Here is a 22392-nt window from a genome sequence, read left to right on the forward strand (position 1 = left end):
CAAATTGATGTTTCATCAACGAAATTACGATGGCAGAACATTTCTCATTCAATGTTTATTTGCGATGTGACATTTCGGGGAAAATATGGACAAGGAAAGAAATAAAATGGATGACAAGGTAGATAAAGTAAAAAACAGGTAAACTTCAAATAAAAATTATATTTTTCCAGTATTCGGTTGCAACTTTTCACTGCGCCTGTCCGCCAATATTATAGTCATTTAGAAGCTAGATATTGCACAAAGAAAGTCAGATTTCTACGTCCTATGAAAATCTTGCAACAAAAGAATATTTCGTTTCAAGGGACCACAGAATATTATTCTTTTTGATTTTTACTTCATTAACGAGTTTACCGACTAAACACTTACACAATTTGTCTCTAGTAACATAGATATTATATTCATATAAGTATTATAAATTGATAATACATATGTACTTTATACTTGTAATTACAATATTTTTAAAGTAGTTCTATCAAGATACTTAAACACTCTTACAAATAAATAGACATATTAATGTAGTTTACAAAATGAACGAACTTAATTTTAGTAAATATCGAATTTATGTTTATTATTCAATATTTTACTATTATTTTCACAATCCTTTTTTGGTATATTTGCTACACTTTCTCTTGAACGGTTTAACAGATTTCGACTCTTGACCTTTGTCTCTAATCTGATCCTTGCTACTTTTTTTTAAGTCATTACCAATAGATTTTTTTCCCTTAGTCCGAATTAACAGTTTGACACTCCTTCTAGGAGTCCTGCTCTTACTTTTCGTTCTTTTTTTCTTCTTACGCCTCTTCTTGCGGTCTAAACTGGCTATTATTGCTTCCGTATCAGCAGATATCTTTGCTTTCGGTTGTTTAATCGTAATAGAAACCCGTTCGAATAAATCGTAAAGAATATCGTTGCAGAATTCGCCGAAACAAAATTCTTCTCCGCACTCTGTGCAAATCTTCACGCTGCTTTCGATTATGCCAGCCCGATTTTTGCTCCGTCTGAATGGACTGACCGTCGATTGACGCTCTTTGGCTATCGTTTTTAATTCTAGTTTTCCCATTTCCACCTACAAAAGAAGATTATAATGTACAGGAAAATAGAACTTTTTATTACTTTGTGTCCATTGTTGTATAATCTAAGGATAAAACGATATCTATGTAGTGAGCTTCCTTGGTTTAGTTTGTGGACTTATGTTTACTAAAACACTGTATACAGAGTGTTTGACAACAGGTATCAGAAATTTTAAAGCATAATCCTACATGATAAAATAGGACGAAAATCAAGAATGACGAAAATATATTTAAGGAGGTAGATTCGGATATGTTAAGGCGGTAACATTATCGAAAAAATTAAGCAAAAAGATGGGTTTACGCCCTGCGACTTTTCGTCCTTCTATGAGAAGATTTTGATCTGCAAAAGGGTTTATTTGAGAGATTATAATACTTATATGAATTTCGTTAAATCACGAAATTCTGTTGATATTGAATACTACGAGTGTTACAAAGTAGAGCAAAAATCAATCGTTTACAGTTGCGGAATTCAAGTATTTTTATGTAATTTAGTTTAGCCCGACGATCACTGGGCTTTAAACATACATATATGGAAGATTAAGTGGTACTATTTTATGTACATTTTCCCGGTCGTACCATGCATTCTGCTGTAATTAGTGTATAGATCTGTTTTGTTTTAACTGTTACTAAGAAATACGCATTAGTACGAGATATTTCACAAAATGTCATCGTTTAATTTCTAGATTCATCTCGGACCACGTGTATTGCTGCTCTAGGACTGGTATTTTTCCACGTCGAATTCCACACTAGTTTTATTTTGTTTTTAATAATTGCTTTGAGATCCTTATGATAAGCCGGTTGTAAGGATGAATTGAATGCTTCTGTGGGCAAGGAGGTATTTTTGGGGGTCAACGGTGTTTCGTCGAATAGTATTTCCAGAGTTCGTTCGCTGTTTTCCATTTCATGTAATATTTCCAAAATTTCTTGGGCTAAGGGGTTCATGCTATTAGAGGTAATAGTAGTTGGCACTTTGATTTCTGTTGTATACATAATGTATTTATGTTCTTCTGCTTGCTTGATATATTCGAGAATCATTAGAGTGGCATATAATTTCCAAGAGCTGGTTGAAAGGTAGTTAGACAATATATGGAATCTCCGTGTTCCGCTTGTGGCATCTTGGTTCATTTGGAGATCGGGATACATCTACAGTTAGGTGGAGTTGTTGTGTATTGTTATGTTTGGTTAGACTTATGTTGGGCTTCTGTTTTACTTTGTTTGTACTATTGATTTGGGTTATTTTGAGTGGTTAGATCTTCCAGGGCGGAATCTTAACTTGTTTTTTTGTTCTGATGTTTGAAAGCAACAATCCAATATCTTCCAGCTACTCGTGAATCCTTGTTGAAGGGTTGAGGTAATTTGCGTTTTTTATTTGACTGTTCTGGTTCGTTATTGGTGAACAAAAGATGGTACGCTGGATTGATAGGGGACGCAGCTAATGAGACGGCATAGTTGAAACTTACAATTAGTTGTTTCTTTCTGAAGGACAATGGTATCATATTAGCTTCGGTCAGTGTTTCGACGATGGGGCTGGTTTTAAATGCTCTAGGGTCATTCCACGCAAAATCGATCACTTTTTGATCTCGACATCAAGGATTTTGTTCAAAATTGAATATGATGTAGTCCACATGAAATTAGGGAGGGTTTAAGTCATCATTTTGCTGTTATCAAATTTGTTTACAAAATACAAGCGGTCAAAGTTTTCAATTTTTGCCTATTTTCGTGAAACCAGGGTGTACTTTGGAATTTTTATCTCAGGAACTATTTGTCGTATTGAGTTGATTTTTTTTTATTTTCATCGGGAAGGTTTGGCCTATTTTAATAATATATTTTTTAATTGTGAACTCTTTTTTGCAAATTTCCCTTAGAGAGTCGGGGGTCAAAAATTAAAAAAAAAATATAACCATATTCCTTGAACTTTAGCCTACAAAATAAGCTATTGCCGAAAATGGAACTCGTAAAACTAACTCCGCAGTGAGCAATTATAGGTAGTGGTGCGCGCCGCTTCAGGTAAGCGGCCCGCGCGCCCGGAGATTACGGTCGCCCGATCGGACCTCTCGCATCCCATATTATTTGACTGAGGTGTAAAAACAATATCGACAGGTCGCGTATCAGTCTTAATGGTACCATTTATACCTGAAATATGTATTTAAACAAGGGCTGCGCCAAAAGGTCTTGTGGCACATAATGTTTTCCTTCAACACCTTCCTTTCCATTTATTGCCAGCTGGGTAGATGTATCATTAAGACTGATACGCGACCTGTCGATATTGTTTTTACACCTCAGTCAAATAATATGGGATGCGAGAGGTCCGATCGGGCGACCGTAATCTCCGGGCGCGCGGGCCGCTTACCTGAAGCGGCGCGCACCACTACCTATAATTGCTCACTGCGGAGTTAGTTTTACGAGTTCCATTTTCGGCAATAGCTTATTTTGTAGGCTAAAGTTCAAGGAATATGGTCATATTTTTTTTTTAATTTTTGACCCCCGGTCCTCTAAGGGAAATTTGCAAAAAAGAGTTCCCAATTAAAAAATATATTATTAAAATAGGCCAAACCTTCCCGATTAAAATAAAAAAAAATTAACTCAATACGACAAATAGTTCCTGAGATAAAAATTCCAAAGTACACCCCGGTTTCACGAAAATAGGCAAAAATTGAAAACTTTGACCGCCTGTATTTTGTAAACAAATTTGATAACAGCAAAATGATGACTTAAACCCTCCCTAATTTCATGTGGACTACATCATATTCAATTTTGAACAAAATCCTTGATATCGAGGTCAAAAAGTGATCGATTTGGCGTGGAAATGACCCTCTAATATTTATTTGAGTTCCTGCGTTATGGATTGGGTTGATCATTTTGATAATATTGTATTAGGTTTTGCAGAGGTGTATACAATGAAAGCCTTATATGTGGTCGTTAATATTTGAGCTTTGGCTCCCCAATTTTTGCTTGCAAGACTTTTCAGAATATTTAGTCTTTTATTACATTCATCTGTAAGTTTTTTAACATGGCGCGTTCAAGGAAGTTTCTGGTCAAATATCAGTCTTAAGATTTTTGTATACAAAATTACTAGTAGTTGTTGAGATCCTAGATAGAGTTCTGGTTGTGCATTTTTCCTGTTGGTTCTGGAGAATAGAGTTGTAGTGGTTTTGCTTTTAGATATTTTGGACCCAGTTTTTCTTGAGAATTTCTGTAATTTGTCGAGGGTGTTTTGGAGCAGTTCTTGTACTGTTTGAATGTTTTTGCCTGTAGTGAATATTGTGATGTCGTCTACAAATATCGTGCAATTGAGTGGAGGTGAGATGGTAGCGATTATATCGTTGATTGCTATGAGGAAGAGTGTGACGTTGAGCAATGATCCTTACGGTACACCGTTTTCAATTTTTTGAGGATCTGATAATTGGCCATTTACTCGTACTTGTATTTTTCTAATTCTAAGAAGTTATGAAATATATCATATTTCCACCAATCTTGTGTTTCACTATCTCCTTCTAATTGTAAGTTGAAAAGTGAAAATATTTGGACAATCGAAAAAATCGCGCATGGCTTATGCCGCTGCTGGGGCGCAACTTGAACAACGTTCGAGTTTCAGGAGCGATTTCACTTTACATTGTAAAGTGAAGCGTACTCTCTCGGGTTGTATGAAATTCTGAAAGATGATTCTAGAAATTAAACGATGATATTTTGTGAAGTATCTCGTGTTCATGCGTATTTCTGAGTAACAGTTAAAACAAATCTACACACAGACTATAGCAGGACACGTGATACAACCGGGAAGATATACATAAAATAATGACATTAGCACCGCTTATTCTTCCGTATGCACTTACTGAAAAAAGTTAAGAAACAAAATAATCGTTCAGGAATTATGGTGTATTTTTTTATTTTCTACGATAAATACATTGGAATTAAAAATAGTATAAAAAGATAACATTTCATATATTAACGGACACTAAGTTTTGTTTCGAATATACATGTATAAAGACTATAGCTAATATTGAGTCGAAGAAACATAACAAAATTTCTATGACAAAAGTTAAGAAACGTACTTTGTTTAAATTAGATAACCACTTTGAAGAAAAACAATGGCAGGTAATTTTTCTGGTAGTCTAGTAAGATGTAGGACAACCCTTGAATTTGATGACTGTATGGCATTTGCGTGGTATTGATTAGATTATTAGATTAATCGAACACGGAGCTCAACTGCAATTTTAGACCATATTTTTGTAATTTTTTGCACTAATTCCGCTTTATTGGTAAAAGAATAACTTCCCAGTTGACGTCTAACATAATTCCACAAATTTTCAATTGGATTGAAGTCTAGAAATTGACTTGGTCACTTGAACATTTACATTAACATTTTGTTCCATGAAAAACGTTTTAATTAATTTAGAAGAATGTTTTGGATTATTATTGTGTTGAAATGACCACTCTGCTGACGTTGTCTCGTTATAAAATGGCAGCATTTTCTGAAATATCGCGATCGGCAGACCTTCCGCTTTAAAATGAGATTAAGATCATGATGCTGCGATCAGTTGTTGTCGAAATGCAACGAGATAAAGAAAAACTGTAGATTGTACCATTTTTAAGTATATTTTCGAAAAGATCTAGTGTACCGAAATGTTAATTAAATTGCTGAAGTAAACAATGTATCATCAAAAGGAAAGCTTAAACTTTCTACTGCTTTTTTGGTCTACGTTCTACGATGATTCTATCGTCTTTCAGTAGCAATTAAAGTCAAAGAGACGGTTTCTGTTTCAAAGCTGAATAACTTTACCAAAAAAATTGTACAACATTCAGTAAACACTTACTTTACACAGGAAGGAAGTCGCTTTCGACTAGTATAAATATGCGATGTGCCTAAAAAATTATTTGTACCCTATGGAGTACTAGAAAGTTGATTGAAATTTAAAAAAAGTTTAAACTTCCGTTTATATCGCTATAACTTTGTCACAAAATAGTAAAATTAAAATCTGAAAACAGTATGCGAGAGTAGAGATTTCACGCTTTCAAACGACTTTTCAATATTATCAATACGACCGTTTTTGCCAAAGTTAAGACTATTTGAACTTGGCTCCATTTTGCGGCTTCGTAGAAGTGATCCCTTAATTTTTTTGTTGAGTGTATATGCATATTCAAAACAAAATTTATTGTGGATTAATGTATGTATCATAGAAGATAAAAAATATACAGTAACTCCTGAACGATTATTTTGTTTCTTAACCCTTGTCAGTAAGTGTATGTATAAAGCCCGAGGATAGTCAAATATATGTATATGACTATGACAAACTTCAAATTCAATTTTTCCGAAAACTAAGGATTTTATAAAAAGATTATATCCTTTACTTTCAGCTTCATCCAATCATTCTCTTCTCTGCTGTACCACACAAAACAAGCGGTTGAGTAATTGCGGATGATAGTTTGATTGTAAGTGACATGTCCCAAGTTCGATACCCAGTTTGGAAAGATCTTTTTCTTTTTTTTAAAATATTTAAATTGCACGTAACAGTATTTTAAGAACATTGTAATTTTGTAATACAAATTTTCGGTCAACTTGTCGAAATCGCTTGCAAGCGACCTAGTTCGAGCGGTTTCCCCATTCTTTGAGGAAGCCATAGAGCAAGGTCCCTTGTGAATGTAGATGTCAATGGCTGTTACAAATTCAAGTATGCTCACGATGGACGTAAAAGCCCAGCAAAGACGCGCACTATTCGTGTTCCACGAGAAATCTCATGGAATACCTCAGGTGCAATGTGTTTCACAAGATTTCCTGTAAAACAGAAATAATCTTATATTAATTTTGAGTGTTCCTGAACAAAATAAGTTCTGAAAAGAGATAATTTGTAATTTTCGTCGATTTGTGAACCCCTGTCGTAGTAGCTCTGAAAAGAGCTGTTTGTTTTACATAAACCATTCACTCTCTTTCGCTCTGTTAATTACTAATTACAGTACTTATTTCTAAATATATATAACGTTACCGCTATCAGTACTGCTATTACTACCACTACCATCACCACCATCACTACTACTACTAGTGATGTTCACATTATTAGTATTAGTAGTTCTTTTGATCTTCGAAACTGTTTCTTGTTGACTAGTGCAGAAATGTCAGGTAATAATTTCTGACTTGAACTAAGAACGAGGCAGTATTTTAAATTCACGTCTAATAATCTACTTCTATGAGCAGTCTTCAAACATATGTGGAACCAAACATTTATTTTATTTTTGCGACAAGCTTGAAAATTTCGGAAAATTTTAACTGTGGTAAATGGGCGCAGAAGTTTAAAACATTTGATTCCTCCTTGTACTTTAACTTTAGTAACCTGGTATTCTGTAATTCTAAAAACTCTAATAGTAAAACTGTTGGAGCCTTATGAGCTTGAAATTGAAATTATGCCATGACTATATCTAAATAGGTATCTATTTTAGCAAAAACTTGAAAATACGTAAGAAATTGTGTGTAGTGATAGCAAAGTGTTCTAAAATTTATCAAAATCTACTACTGACTCTACTGAAACTGATTTTAATTTACTAAAATGAGTTATGTAAATTGTGGGCACGGTATTGTCCCATCCATAATTGTAATTTACATTTAAAAAATTGAATTGAATCGATTAACTGTAATATTGTTCTATCTCGGCCTTGTAAAGAAAGATTTAGGTCACTCAAGTGATCGACAATATCGGATAAGAACGCAAGATGCATTATCCAAATCTTGTCACTGAACTGGGGAACTGGACGACCTGCTATATCCATGAATAAGAGAATTTCCTCGCGCAAATGAAAAAAACAATTTCAAACTTTTTCGCGACTAAGCTAACGGACTTCTGTATGGTCTGGCAAATCCCTATACTCAGCGTCCAGTTCCTCTACAAATGTTTTAAACTGTCTACGTTTGTTGTCAAAATTCCTAATATAATTAGTAGTTTTGACAACAGCTTCCATAATATTGCATAATTTAACGCCCTTAGCACATAAATGTTCCTGATAAATGATGCAATGTTAGGCAATTATTTCTAGAGGTGTTGTAAAATTTTGTCCAAAGACGGTCCACAAATCCGGAGTAACTAACCAATCATAGCAGGAGCTCCGTCAGTTGTTACTGATGCAAGCTTATTCCATTGCCATTGCAAGCCAAAACGTTCTACCTCTAGGGATGAGAGGATATCCTCGAAATTATTTCAACGACTCGGGCAACAAAGTGGAGAGCTATAGTATGAGCGATGAGCTTATGTGCGTAGCCTAAAGGCAGGATTTCCTGCAGGCGTCAGACGCATACGATTGCGCCTCTGTGACGCAATGCGTCCTAATGAGTTCTACGATTCGCAGCGTTAAACGCAAGGTGGCTTTCTTGTCAACATCAGACGCCGCGTCTAGGGACTTATGGTAGAATTAATTTTCACAAGCGGCTCAGCGTTACTCAGCCCCTCACGCGCCTTTCTGGTGGGTTCCCCCACCACGGCAGTTCTCCGAGCGCACGGCGCACTAGCCGCGCGTGTGGAATATCCGTGAGCTCACTCCTCTGTCCCACCAGAAAGGCGCATGAGGGGCTGAGTGACCCTGAGCCGCCTGTTGAAATTAATTCTACCATAGCGTCTATCTTTTTTTGTTTCCCCACTCTACAATCGCTAGTCGATACATAGTATGTATCGCGTATTCTCGCATTCATCAATCCCCCACACCATTCGAAATTCGTTTATCGAATTAGGAAAGTCATTTTGCCTGTAGTGTGTGGAGATATAGCATTAATTTATTAAAATGAACAGAAATTTTTTCTTACAATTATTGTTAGAAAAAGAAGAGAATGCTGAAATTTTTATAGCACTTCTGATGAAAAGGAAAAGAGAAAGTGATGAAGAAGATGTATAAAAATCGGGTACAGAAGGTTATTGCAATATATTAATAAGGAAACATTCATTGGATGATGAAGAAACATATAGAACATTTTTTTCGATTAAATAAAGGACAAGTAGATTTTATCTTAAACCTTGTTACGTACGGAGAATATTTTCCGTCTACTCTCCCAAATATTCAAGTCTCTGCCTGTTAAGAGAAAACGCCCTAGCACTCTCGTTTTTTTCGTTATCTTAATGTAAGCGCGACTCCGAGCAGCTGGGTAGCAACCACGACGCTGTACCAACCGTGAGAAATTTCCTTATATGGAAATTTCTAACGAACCCCCACTCATTTTTCGGCCTATATAAACTCAGAGATTTTAGCCCTAACGGGTTCAGAACAGTACCGTCACGTTGATAGTCAAGTTCGTCAGAGTTGGTTGCTATCCAGTTAGATCGGTCTAAAGTTCCCTTTCGAGTTTACAGTTAACCTCATAGAATCCGCGAGTCGGCATAAATTCTATCTGGCAATTCCTACGACCACTCTGTAAGTCCCCGCATCGCCAGTGCGTTAACACCGTGCATTAATATCATACACTTTACGCGACAACACTACACTGTACACTTGTACGTAAAGACTGATTTAGAATATATTTAAGTATTCATTGTAGTTTTGCGTAGATTGCTTACAAACCTATAACTACCTTAAGCGATCCCATTCGAAGTTGACAGATCCACCACGATACAGCTTAACCGCTCAAGTTGTATTAATTAATAATTTAAAAAGTTACGAGGCTCACTAACATCTCCTGCGGCTCTCTGATCTTACATCAGTTTCGTCCGCTTACCCTTACTTCCAAAGAAACTGCATTCAACCTAGTGGCTCCTCGATTTATTCGAGTTCGTCCTCGAAAGCTAACCTATCCTGTAGCTAACTGATTTTTACATCAGTTTCGTCTACTTCCTACAGCTACCTGATACCAGGTTCGTCTGTACATTATCCAACTTCCTTACAGCACCCTGATTTCGCATCAGGCTCGTCTGTTCGAATTCGCCAACCTCCTTAACAGCACCTCAATTTAATTTGAGTTCGTCTGTAAAACTGATCCTAGTGACTCCCTGATTTCGCATCAGGTACGTTCACAAACTCACTCTCCTGCGGCTCACTGATCACCGATCAGTTTCGTCCGCAAGCACACCTATCCTCAGAGGCTCCCTGATATTACATCAGGTCCGTCCTCGTCTACAATAATCCTAACGGCTCACTGATCTCGCATCAGTTTCGTCCGTGTACCAACCAACACATCAACCACTATATTCTTTGGAAATATACCTATCCTCGACGGTCTCTCGCGCTGCTCGCCTCCCGTCTCGTAACAACCTTGTCGGCAATAATCTACGAAAATCATCATACGGAAGAATGAAACGTCCTATCTCACTACTTGAAAAATTACTTCTGACATTAAGGTAAGATGATTTTTGAAAAATAATTTTTATATTTTTCAATAACACTAATTATACATGTACATTGCAAATAATATAATACTTGAAAATACTATTACCTAATACTAATAATATTTAATAATAGTTAATACTAATAATACTTAATAATAACTAATACTAGTAATACTTAATAATACTTAATACTAGTACTATTTTATTATGCTGATAATATCGTGCAATACATTATATGAATCATTTTTTTATAATCGAGTTAATTGATATGGATCACTATTCCATTCGCGATTTTCTTTTAATTGAATGGCTTCTTCTTCCAATTGATTTATTATATTCAATACTTCATATTTTGCTTGTCGAATTAAGTGTGGTGGAAACGTCAGTACTGTCGCTGCTATACTTTTTAAAAACCTTATGGATTTTAATAGTTTTTCTCTGTCTACACTTCTTTTTTCTAAAATTCTAAGAATACCACCGTCATTTTCATGTCGTTTACTCTTATTAGTATTGGGCGAGTTTTGTTTTCTCTTTTGTGTGACTGGGTCTACAATGGGATTTGATTCTTCGGGAGCAGATTGTCTGTACATTGTCAGATACTCCTAGAATTCGTTTCTTATTTTCTTCAGAAATGTAGGCATCTGGCCAACGTCAAGTCCCAAGAGTTTTTTTCAACCACTTCATACCATCATAAAAACGGCCTCCCTGCCAAGGACCCAAAACTTTCTCTTTACCCTCTTTTCCCCACTAAGCTTTTCCTTGTCCTTGCACCCCCTTATTTTGTCAGAAAGAATTAGACCTCTGAACTGAACACATCGTTTTGTAATAAAGAGTATTGAATTATATATCTCGACAATTCGTGTTTAATTTGCCATCCTCCGGGTATACGACACAATAACATGTATTTGTGCTTGTTGTATCTATTGAAAGTATGGAAGATGTTGTTGACATGTCGGTTGTATATATTGCTACTGAAGACAATGAATTGGAATCTTGTACTTGTTGTAACTGCATATTACTGCGAGTGTTATAAAACATACTTTTTAATTTATTATATATATGTATAGATATATTTCGAAATTTTTATTGTCCATAGAATATACTTGCCTTCTTTCATAAGATACATTGTTTAAAAAATTTAACTGCTCCAATAACGACTATTTCGATTTTATTGTTGCGGATCCTGTGCAGCATTTATTGTTCCGCTTCACTTTCATAAATGTATTTCTTCTTCACCATTTTTTATAATTAGCGGCTAAAATAAATAGGTAATTTATTTTTTACAGGTTTCTTGCTAATAGAGAAACATTTCGATCATTGTCATTTACGTTTCGCACATTCATACATAAGTATCATTGTAAAAGACATACTTCAAGAATTATACGTAATATACGTATAAGAATTATACGTATACGAAATATATGTTAGAACAATTCTTGCACTGATCGCAATCGCATGCACGATCGCGTACTCCACGATGGCGAGAATCCAGATCGCGTTCGCGCAGCACGAAGAGGCGGACTTCACGGGAACGATCGCATAGTCCGCGTAAATGCGATTCGCGATCCCGTAACATACGCGTTGATGATCCTTTTGATCACTTAGAGCAGGCGACTGGAAATGCGCGTAGTCCTACGTCTCGTGCGAAATCGCCGAGTTATGCATGTCCGGGTGATGAGCAATTGATTTCGCTGTATGATCCGTCCAAAGAAGACATGACTATTGAAAACTGGGTGCGTCATGTAGATGAATTATCATCGGTACGCATGTGACAATCTAAGTATCATGCGGTTAGTCGCGACAAGATTGTTGCTACCACCTGGGCGGAAACGAAAGTTTCCTATAGGTGTGGGAGCGATACTATTACAGCAATAGGAAGATGGGAATATGACAGCAGTTGCGTATTTGAGCAAACAAACAATAGCGGATCAAATGTGCTATTATTCTTACGAGTTAGAAACGATGACTGTTGCTTTCGCTTTACAGCATTTTAGAGTTTATTTATTGGGCATAGAATTTAAAATAGTGACTGATTGTAACGCGTTAAGAACGACCTTCTCGAAAAAAGATTTATTGCCACGCATAGGTCGATGGTGGCTAGAGGTCCAAGAATACACGTTCGACATTTTGTACCGGCTGGGAGTAAGAATGGCACACGCGACGCACTTAGCAGAAACCCTCAAACGACCATCCTTGATATTGCTTATGTGAATGTCACCGAAGCTAAATGGATTGTCGCAGTTCAAATGCAAGACGAACAGCTGTCGCGTATTAGAACAATCCGTACTAGTAATGAAGAATCTTCTGAAACAAAACATTATTTTAAGGAATACACGCTAAAGAAAAATAAACTATAATAAGTGATCAAAGAACGAGCTTTACGTCCAACAGATTTGTCGCCCTATATTCGGTTTATGGTATCAAATATGTACTTAACGCAGTGGCTACAAGAGCGAACGGACAATGTGAGCGCTATAATAAAATTATTCTTGATGCTTTGGCAATAAATGCTGCTGGTCAAGATCCAAGAGACTGGGACGTTCAGGTTAAAAAAGTGCAAAGTGCTATAAAGACCATGCACAATAAAAGCATTAATACAACACTGATGAAGGCGTTGAATAGGTGTGACACCACAACTGTAGCAGAAGGAGTGGTAATGAACGCTGTACGAGAAAACATGGATCGTTTGGATTTGAATGCATTAAGCAAAGATATTGCAGAGCATATTTCCAAAGAACAGATGGTACAGAAGGAACGTTACGATAGAACGCAAAAAGAAGATCGCAGGTATACTCTGGACGAACTGGTGCTGGTTAGTATAATCAGTGAACCCTCAACGGGGGTAGTCGGAAATTACTCCCCAAATATAAGGGGCCGTTCCGTGTTCAAGCGGTGTTACCAAATGACCTCTATAGCGTAGAAGACCTACGAGAAGGAGCCAAACGATTACGAACAATCTTTGCCGCTGATAAAATCAAACCGTGTATTACAATCCAGGGAAAGGACCATGATGCGTAATGTTTTTCTTTTGTATTTGTTTGTATCTTTTTAATGTTGTTTCTTTTTGTTACTAAGTTAGGATAACTGACAAGAGAAACTAGTGATTAATTAAATATTTTAAACACTGTTTTACATTCGTTTGGTTATGTTATAGAAAGGACAAGAACGGCTAAAAGCTTAAGGCTGCATAATAAAAAAAAAACGACCACGTACACGTAAGATGATAAAAAGGGATATTCGTCAACATCAGACGAAATCAAAAGAAAGATGCAACGTGCGTCACGACGCAACGTGTATCAGTTTTGCTGAGCATAGATATACCAATATCTTAGGCGACCATTGATGAATGCAACGGCATTTCATCAACGTTAATACCGAACTAGACGGACATGAATAATGGCACAGGCAGGGTGGTGGTAAACAAAGGCGTCCTCACAGCTAATAGACGGTCAAAAAGACCATTCTGGTACTGACTTTCGCCGTGTGCAGTAAACGTGCAGTCTTAAAAACGCCTTGTGTTTTTATTTCAAGAAATTCCCTGATTTCGTCTTACAGTCCAAATATTTGTTCGGGAAATTTCCCATTTCTCGTCGAAAAAGCATTGCCAGCATCTGCCATAATAGTACCGCATGTGATTTTAGAAGATGAAGTTTTCAAACTTAGTAACCATATTCTAAAACCTTATACAGAAAACCTAGCTATAGAAGATGTCACAAAATCAATGTTCAATTATCGTCTTTGCAGAGCCAGAAGGGTCTCTGAAAATTCCTTTGCAGTTTTATCGCAGACCTTTAAGATATTGTATTTGCCAGTAGTGGTTTTACCGGAAACCACAGACTTAATTGTTATCGGAACATGCTATTTACATAATATGTTGCGTAAGGAATACATGAATAAGAACACTTCACGGCAAAATGATGAATTAAGAATGCAACCTATTGACATGTTTAGATCTTTAGCGAGGTCAGGAGACTTTGCCAATATCGAAAGACTCGAAATACGGGATTTTCGTCTGTATTTCAATACACCAGGGGTAGTCGTACAATAGCAGAAAAATTGTATTGGGAGTCGTATATGATTAACATTTGAAAAAACATTTAACCCTTTGCACTCCGTTGTCCCTTCTAAGAGGATAAAATGAATGGAAAATAAGAACCTCGAAGTGCAAAGGGTTAATATGTACATACATACCTGCTTTATTATGTATAAGCTTTATAATATTTATGAATAACAATATGATTACATAATTTATAATTACGTGTTTTTTTTTAATATATTTGATGTTTTTCCATAAATTTTCTTTCAGTATGTTGTTTTTGTAATCTTCATCATTCGCATCATACAGAACACGATAAGAGGCGACGAATTCGGTTAATTTTTCGTCCTTTTCAGAAGAAAACTGAAATTTTGTAAATATTTTGTCTTTTACACTTCAAACACCAAAATTGCACAAGAATGTTCTACGACTACGTATATGTATATGGTCCAATTTGAAGTTCGTGATACAATGGCCTGGACCTTGAACTTTCCGTAATGGTTCGATCGAAAGCTTCTATAGTGACTGGTAGTCGATTCTGCTTTCTTTAATCTCGGTCATGGAGATAATTGGTAGTATACGACAACACAAGCAAAAAAAGAAGAGTCTCGCTTGACAACCGAACGAAGCTCGAGCTCGACATTTGAAAATAATGGGGCCATGAAAGACAAGGATAGCATTAGAGATTAAGAACAAAGTTTTAAGTTTTAATGTTTTAAGTATCTTAGTTATAAATAATCGGAATAATGACGTGTTTGATATCACTTTCATTAGGAGAGCAGAAATTTAAAGTGACAGTAACTGTAAATAAAAATAATATATTATATGAAGAAACCCTTTATCAATGAAGATTCAGACAATAAGGGTGTCTGCACATTCGAGCTATTTTCATTGGTGATCCACTCGAAATGTGAATTATTATCTGCCGCGTATCCTTCATTTTTTTAATTAGGTTTTCAAACAATACGGTACCCTGAAAAGGTACTTTTCTTGCAATAATACGATCATAACTGGTGTTTCCTTCTTCGAAATTTTTAGAACATAAAATAATTCTTTTTAGCAACGCTTTTAAGGATTAATGAACTCCCAAATGCTCTGAGACCATTTTGTATACATATAACGATACGAATAAGCATTCTCCTTTTTGGAAATATTTTGTACATAAACAGAGATTATATTGTAAAAGTAATTTCACACTGTAACACTTTCTATGAATGATATGGTCCTAGATGTGAAAATATCTTTTTCTATGAAGCAATCAGGCATCAAGGTCTCTAAGCTTCCCAACTATTCCCTATGGTAGAAAAGTAAATTATAATGTTTTATTATTATTTCGAAAACTATTTGTAATAATACTAATTGTTTAAAAATCAAGAGGACAATCGTTAGCACATGTACTCTTTCAAAATTTGAAGCAGTTTATTCTTACAGTGAAAGAAAGAAATTTTTATTATATTTGGCTGGTAGTATTATAGTTACTATATTTTGGCTGGTAGTTACAGTTTTGGAGATTACATTAACAGTGACTCCTATTATCTTGACTTGTCGTTGTATTGTTCCATTATCACAGAACCGCTCATCATTATGGTATTTACCTGTCCGTTCAGCGGCTGTGTGTTGCAGATAAAGCTTTATGATACATAGCGGAAAATACGTTCTGAATATTGAAAGGTTTTGTTTTCTTATTCTTGCAGGGAACGAATTCTTAAACACATGCACTACACATAATGAATACCAAAGGAATTTACACTTTTTACAAAACAATATTAAAACTGTCATTATTTGAAATATTTTTATTTCTTTCTTCTTACTAAGGTTGGCGCCATATTTGTCTTTCGTCCGCCCTGATCGACTCAAATAAAAAAATCAAAAGGACCCAAATGTTTTAAACTTCTACGCCCATTTATCACCGTTGTTTCCCGAAATCTTCAAGCTTATCGTAAAAGTAAAATTAATGTTTGGTTCTACATATGTTTGCGAACAGCATTTTTCTTTTATGAAAAGAGCGAAGACTGTTCATAAAAGCAGATTATTATATGTATATTTAAAATACTGTCTCGTTCTTAGTTCGAGTCAGAAGATAGGGTGAATATTACTAGTAATGGTAATAGTGTGATGGTGATGGTGATGGTAGTGGTCGTAGTTGCTGTACTGATAGTGGTAACGTTATACATATTTAGAAATAAGTACTGTAATTAGTAGTTAACAGAGCGAAAGAGAATGAATGGTGTATGTAAAACAAACAGCTTTTTTCAGAGCTACCAAATCGTACTAATGAGGAACAGTAACGGCCACAAAACTTTTAAGAGCTACTATGACAGATTTTTACAGATCGACGGAAATTACAAATCAACTCTTTTCAGAGCTTATTTTGTTCAGGAACACTGAAAATGAATAAGTACAGGATTATTTTTGTTTCACAGGAAGTCTTGTGAAACGTATTGCACCTAAGGTATTCCACGAGACCTCTAGTGGAACACGAATAGCACGCATCTTTGCTGGTTTTTTTACGTCCATCGTGAGCATACTTGCAGTTGTAACAGGCATTGACATCTACATTCACAAAGGGACCCTGCTCTACGACTGTTCCTCAAAGAGTGAGGAAGCCGCTCGTGCTAGGTCGCTTGCAAGCGATTTCGGACCTTGGTCTTGGATCTCTTTAAGAGTAGATTCACTATTACCCCGTTTTAAGAAAAAATTTTCAGTCTTAAAATTGAATGGCAATTGAAAAGATCGTGCGTGACTTGTGTCACTTGGCGGCAACTTGAACAGTTGAATCTCAGCGTTTCAAGAGCGAGAGAGTGAGTCACATTTGCCTTCCCTCTCGACTTATTAGACAGCTACGTGTTCATAGGTCATACTATTCCTCTAACGAAAACTATAATAGCAGATATCAACCTGTCAATCTCGAAAAGTCACTACCTCCTTAAGGATTCGTTTCAGAGTCATTAATTATTGAGAAAATATGTAAAATATGCGTGACATGTGTCAAACTTACGACTTATTTTACTGTCGATATACAGCAACCTGGTTGAGTATAGTGAAATTAGTAGAATATGTCCCAAGTCAGATATATTTTATGGGAATTCTAAGTATTTTCTCAACAATTGATAACTCTGAAACGAGGCTTCAGACACATTTCTATCATTCATAATTTTCGTCTTATTTTAGGGCGTAGTAAAATTTTTCAGACTACAGAATGAAATTATGATTTCAAGCTCACTTCATGGTGATTAATAGAAGAGAGTTCCCAATGAGCCAATGAGCAATTCATGGACGAGCAATTACTAGTTATCGAGATTCGAATTGTCTTTTGTTTTAAAACTCCTTAAAGATTTTAAAGATATTTTGAACATTTCATATATTAATTTTGAATATATTATTCTCTAATGATAAAAATCGTTTGTGTGTCAATTCTTAAGCCATTTGGTATTCTTTAAGGTTGTAACTAGCTTATAATGATAATAATAATTAACAAGATACGAATAACTCGTTTGCAAATCAGTTGTATGTATTGTAGATAAAGTATACGATATGGAGAATGATTTATAAAATGACTAACTCATATGATTCTGACTAGTCGCACTAGCACTCTTTTTCTATTTTATACAAGAGCCACTGAATAAAAGAGAGTAAGAGAGAGAGAGAGATAGAGAGAGAATATGTGTGTGTCGATGCGGTTGCAATTGTTTGAGTTGTGCGTACCAATCTCGAAAATATATCCTCATCCTGTCGATGTTTTGGTCTGATGGGCGTCAGCATTCTCCAATCAATGGCAACCTGTTGTAGCTCGTGAAGATTTAAGTCTCTCATTTCGAGAGGTATTGGATTTCCGTAGTTCCATTCTCTCCCAAGCGCCTTTAATTCTTTTCGAGTTGGCTTCCAAGAAAATTCCTTGTCACGAACTTTCGTGTCATCTTTCTTCACCTACATATTCACAGTTTTTGTTTAATTTTGATACTGCTGACAATTTTTAATTTCTTTTAAATACTTATACTGTATATAAATTAAAAACATGTTTCGTTTAACCTCTAAAGGGAGTATTCTGGTCTGCAGGTGCGTTTTTTATGACATTTTTGAGATTTTCTTTTGTACTGATTTTTTTATTATTTCCTACTGAGATTCTGTACATGTTTAAAGCAAATGAGTAAATAGTAAATAGGCATCTACATTAGTATGGATTATGGATGCGGATGCGTCTATGGTGTGAATCGAAATGAAATAGAAAGATTGAAAAATTAAAGAAATGGTGGTATTTCAGAGCTTAAGTTCCAATTTTTTAGACATTTTTTCGCTTTTTGCAGACTAAAGAAATTACAATATTTTGAGGATTTTAGGTTATACTATTACTACAAAGACGTATAAGAACACATAGCTCGTATAATTCTGATTACACTGTTCAACACGGGTCTGATTTTGTAAGCGTGAATAAACATTTCTTATAGATTTCGACGTGCTGATTACGAATCTGCAAACCGTTTTGTTCCAGAACGTACAGTTTTTGAAAAAATCAATTTTGAAAAAAATGACAAATTTTCAACTTTGGGATTTTTCTGTGCTTTTGCCGTAGTAGTTATTTAGTTGCTCTTTGCACGAAATAATTCTGTGAACTCTCCCGAATAAAATAATATAAATAGTTATTAGATTATAAACATCGAAATAGGTTTAAATAACAATTAAAGTGAAAAGGACACCCAAAACGCACCCATTTTTGCTGATATTTTTCACTTTATTTCAAAAAGTAAAGGTCTAGGAGAAAATTTGACTATAACACGCGATAGAGCAAACCTTTCCACTAAGGAAAGCATCAAGCGAATGTTCAAAATTATTTTTGTTTTCAATATAGAAATAAAATAGTTTGGCGAAACGCGCGGCGGCGACAGTGGTACTCAATGACGGCGGCGCGCGCCGCTGGACGCCTCGCCTATCGCCTGCCGTTCCGCGGACCCTATACGCATGACATCATTGAGTACCACTGCCGCCGCCGCGCGTTTCGCCAAACTATTTTATTTCTATATTGAAAACAAAAATAATTTTGAACATTCGCTTGATGCTTTCCTTAGTGGAAAGGTTTGCTCTATCGCGTGTTATAGTCAAATTTTCTCCTAGACCTTTACTTTTTGAAATAAAGTGAAAAATATCAGCAAAAATGGGTGCGTTTTGGGTGTCCTTTTCACTTTAATTGTTATTTAAACCTATTTCGATGTTTATAATCTAATAACTATTTATATTATTTTATTCGGGAGAGTTCACAGAATTATTTCGTGCAAAGAGCAACTAAATAACTACTACGGCAAAAGCACAGAAAAATCCCAAAGTTGAAAATTTGTCATTTTTTTCGAAATTGATTTTTTCAAAAACTGTACGTTCTGGAACAAAACGGTTTGCAGATTCGTAATCAGCACGTCAAAATCTATAAGAAATGTTTATTCACGTTTACAAAATCGAAAAAAAGTCAAAATTTGTTGAACAGTGTTATTTTCCTTTGAAAAAAATAATTTGTATACCTACTTTAAATATTAGTAAATACGTATACAAAAGTTCAGTACCAAATAGTCTATTTTTTTCTTTAAAAAAATTCGTCCAAATTCCTTAAAAATGGGTGTCAAAATCAAAATATCTCTTAAATATTGATATCATCAAAACTATTAAAATTGCAAAACTATGAAAAAATTGTTTTGGACAAAGATTGTTTTTTGAAGGGAACATTTTATGATCAATTCGTTTTGGTTGTATGTTCGAGCACTTGGAAAGTTACCAAATTAACAATTTTACAATCCTACAATTCACATATAGGTCAGAACAATTTGAACGATTCCTTATAACATTTTCATCATATTCTTGTTGAATTTTTGATTAAAAAAATGTTATTGTTAATAGAGTATGCGTTTCATTTCGTATGATTTGATATTTCTAATAATTCTTGTATCAATCTCCTGAATATTTTACTGGACTGTGAATGTGTTAGTTGTGCAAATTTTAGAGAAGCAGTTGGTTTAACAAGTTCAACCCAACCTTTTCCGGTTTAATTTTAAATTCAGGGCAGTTCTCGAGAAGTCGTCGGAACTCGTCTTGGGAATTACAAGTCGCTTTACTTAAATCGGGCAATAAATTTGCGTCCTTTTTGTCTTCCTTCAAAAGATCGTCCAACTGGAAGGCCATTATTTACATCTGTAATCCAAGAAAAATACTAAAATGTCTGCTCTAAATTCGGAATCGCTACTTTCTCGTCATCTCATGCTTCTCGCACAATCTCACGTTCTACAAAAACAAAACAAAAAAGAAAATGAAAATATGCTCGAGAACGCGAGTGCATAGTTATTGTTAATAGATTTCTGATGCAGCGGGAGAGACTAGGCATCTCTCAGAATCCCATTCTAGCTGTTTCATTAAGAGGCCCTAGAAACAATTTCATTTCATGTAAAATCTTAAACTCACTACCTTATTTCTTACAAAGCGTTTCAATATTACAAATAATAGCTTCTAGTACTGCTAATGAGTTTGTAAGAATTAATTAAAATAATATGATAACATAATATTTTGAATCTCTTAATCCTCGTCCTTTAAACTTGTTTGGCTGATGCTATTTAAAAATTTTAAAGTATTTGATTCAGTAAAATTAAAATTTATTATTACTAAAATGTGGATGTTTATGCACTTATAGAAAATTTAAATGTGCAAAAAAATATTGAATACATATACAGTATTCTCGCAATAGTGGTACCAACTTTGGAACTGGTTTGACGCCACTATCGAGTGGGTACAATACTGTCCCGTAAAACGACCGAGTTTCAAACCCCGAAAAAGGCTCGCGACTATCCCCACTACTCAACGGGGATCCTCTCGTCGAGCTACTGAGAGGGTTTTCAGAACTATGTTTCTAGCAAGTGAACATAAGCTTATTCGAACGTCCCTGCAACCCCTAAATCTAGTTCTGACAGAATCAATGAAATTACGTGTACTACGAATTTTGGCGTCACATTACCTCGGAATTAGAGTTGGCGGCTTGCTTTTCTTGCAGAAAAAGACAGTGATTGAAAGAGAGAGAAGGACTGAATGTCGAGGTCCCGAAGAGGTTTAAACATCTACGTATCAGTGAGACAACATTAACATAACGTCATTAGAAAGTATAAACTTTTTTATTTTTGTTTTTTTAGTAAATAATAATTTTACTATCATATTGAGGAGAATTTTCTGATCAAAATGATACCAAACATGATATAATTTGAATTATATTTGCTAGTTCAATGTATATTAACATATCTTTTATTACATTCATATCACTCTTCATAATTTACAAATGGTTAAAATTATGTCATGCTTAGTTTTATTTTCACTTGCTGTAACATCTGAGCTAAAAAACCTGTAAGTGATTACGAAAACGAAAACCAAAACGGTTCAGAGTATACAAAATCGGTTCTATAAAGTATTATAAATATAACTACATGTCATAAGGATATCAATATACTATTAAAGCTGAGTATGTATTGAAGTGTCAGACAAGTTTGTGTTTATATATTATTTTATACTGATAAAATACTGTATGTATGTATGTATATCATTTCTTTTTTTAGTATATACCTGTAATTGAAGAATTTGCGAAGGATAGAAAATGATTCTAAAAATTTTCACAGTGCATCATTATAGGGTAATATTGAAACAGAATGAATTATTAGCATTTATTAAAAAGTAAATATGATCGAAATGATATCGTATTTGGTATCATTTTAATCAGAAAAATCTCACTAATCAATTTTTAAAACTTTTATTAATAAAAAACTAGAAATAAAAAACTGTTATCAACACCATTAGTATGGTCTCACTTATACAGAACCTAAATAGATTAGCACAGGCAAACTGTCGCCAGAATCCTACCCGTTTCAAGAGGTTCCCTCGCTAGGAGTGGGGATAGATCCGGTACCACTGACGTGTAGCTTCAGAGGCCCGCTATTGCGAGAATACTGTAAGGCCGCGTTCAGAGAGATCTCGGGGC

General features: G+C 35.1%; 3 protein-coding genes across 3 annotated transcripts in view; 1 reads left to right on the top strand and 2 right to left on the bottom strand.

Moving 5' to 3' along the window:
* LOC143178725 (uncharacterized) overlaps window positions 1-22392 on the top strand; it is a 40387-nt gene that overhangs the window by 11734 nt on the left and 6261 nt on the right. The window lies entirely within an intron of this gene.
* LOC143178726 (uncharacterized) lies at window positions 130-20608 on the bottom strand. The gene is made up of 3 exons (XM_076377527.1): window positions 20415-20608; window positions 18105-18326; window positions 130-1066 (listed from the first exon to the last, which is right to left on the bottom strand). Exons 1-3 carry the CDS (start codon window positions 20559-20561, stop codon window positions 593-595), a joined length of 843 nt encoding a protein of 280 aa, XP_076233642.1. The 5' UTR covers window positions 20562-20608; the 3' UTR covers window positions 130-592.
* Window positions 20609-22392, bottom strand: part of LOC143179664 (uncharacterized) — a 41831-nt gene continuing 40047 nt past the window's right edge. Inside the window, exon 12 of the mRNA XM_076378978.1 lies at window positions 20609-20798. Coding sequence (XP_076235093.1) covers window positions 20724-20798 — 75 coding nt within the window. The 3' untranslated portion in view covers window positions 20609-20723. The remainder of the gene's footprint in view (window positions 20799-22392) is intronic.

This window comes from Calliopsis andreniformis, chromosome 5 (assembly GCF_051401765.1).
Source record: "Calliopsis andreniformis isolate RMS-2024a chromosome 5, iyCalAndr_principal, whole genome shotgun sequence".
Classification (NCBI taxonomy): Eukaryota; Metazoa; Arthropoda; class Insecta; order Hymenoptera; family Andrenidae; genus Calliopsis; species Calliopsis andreniformis.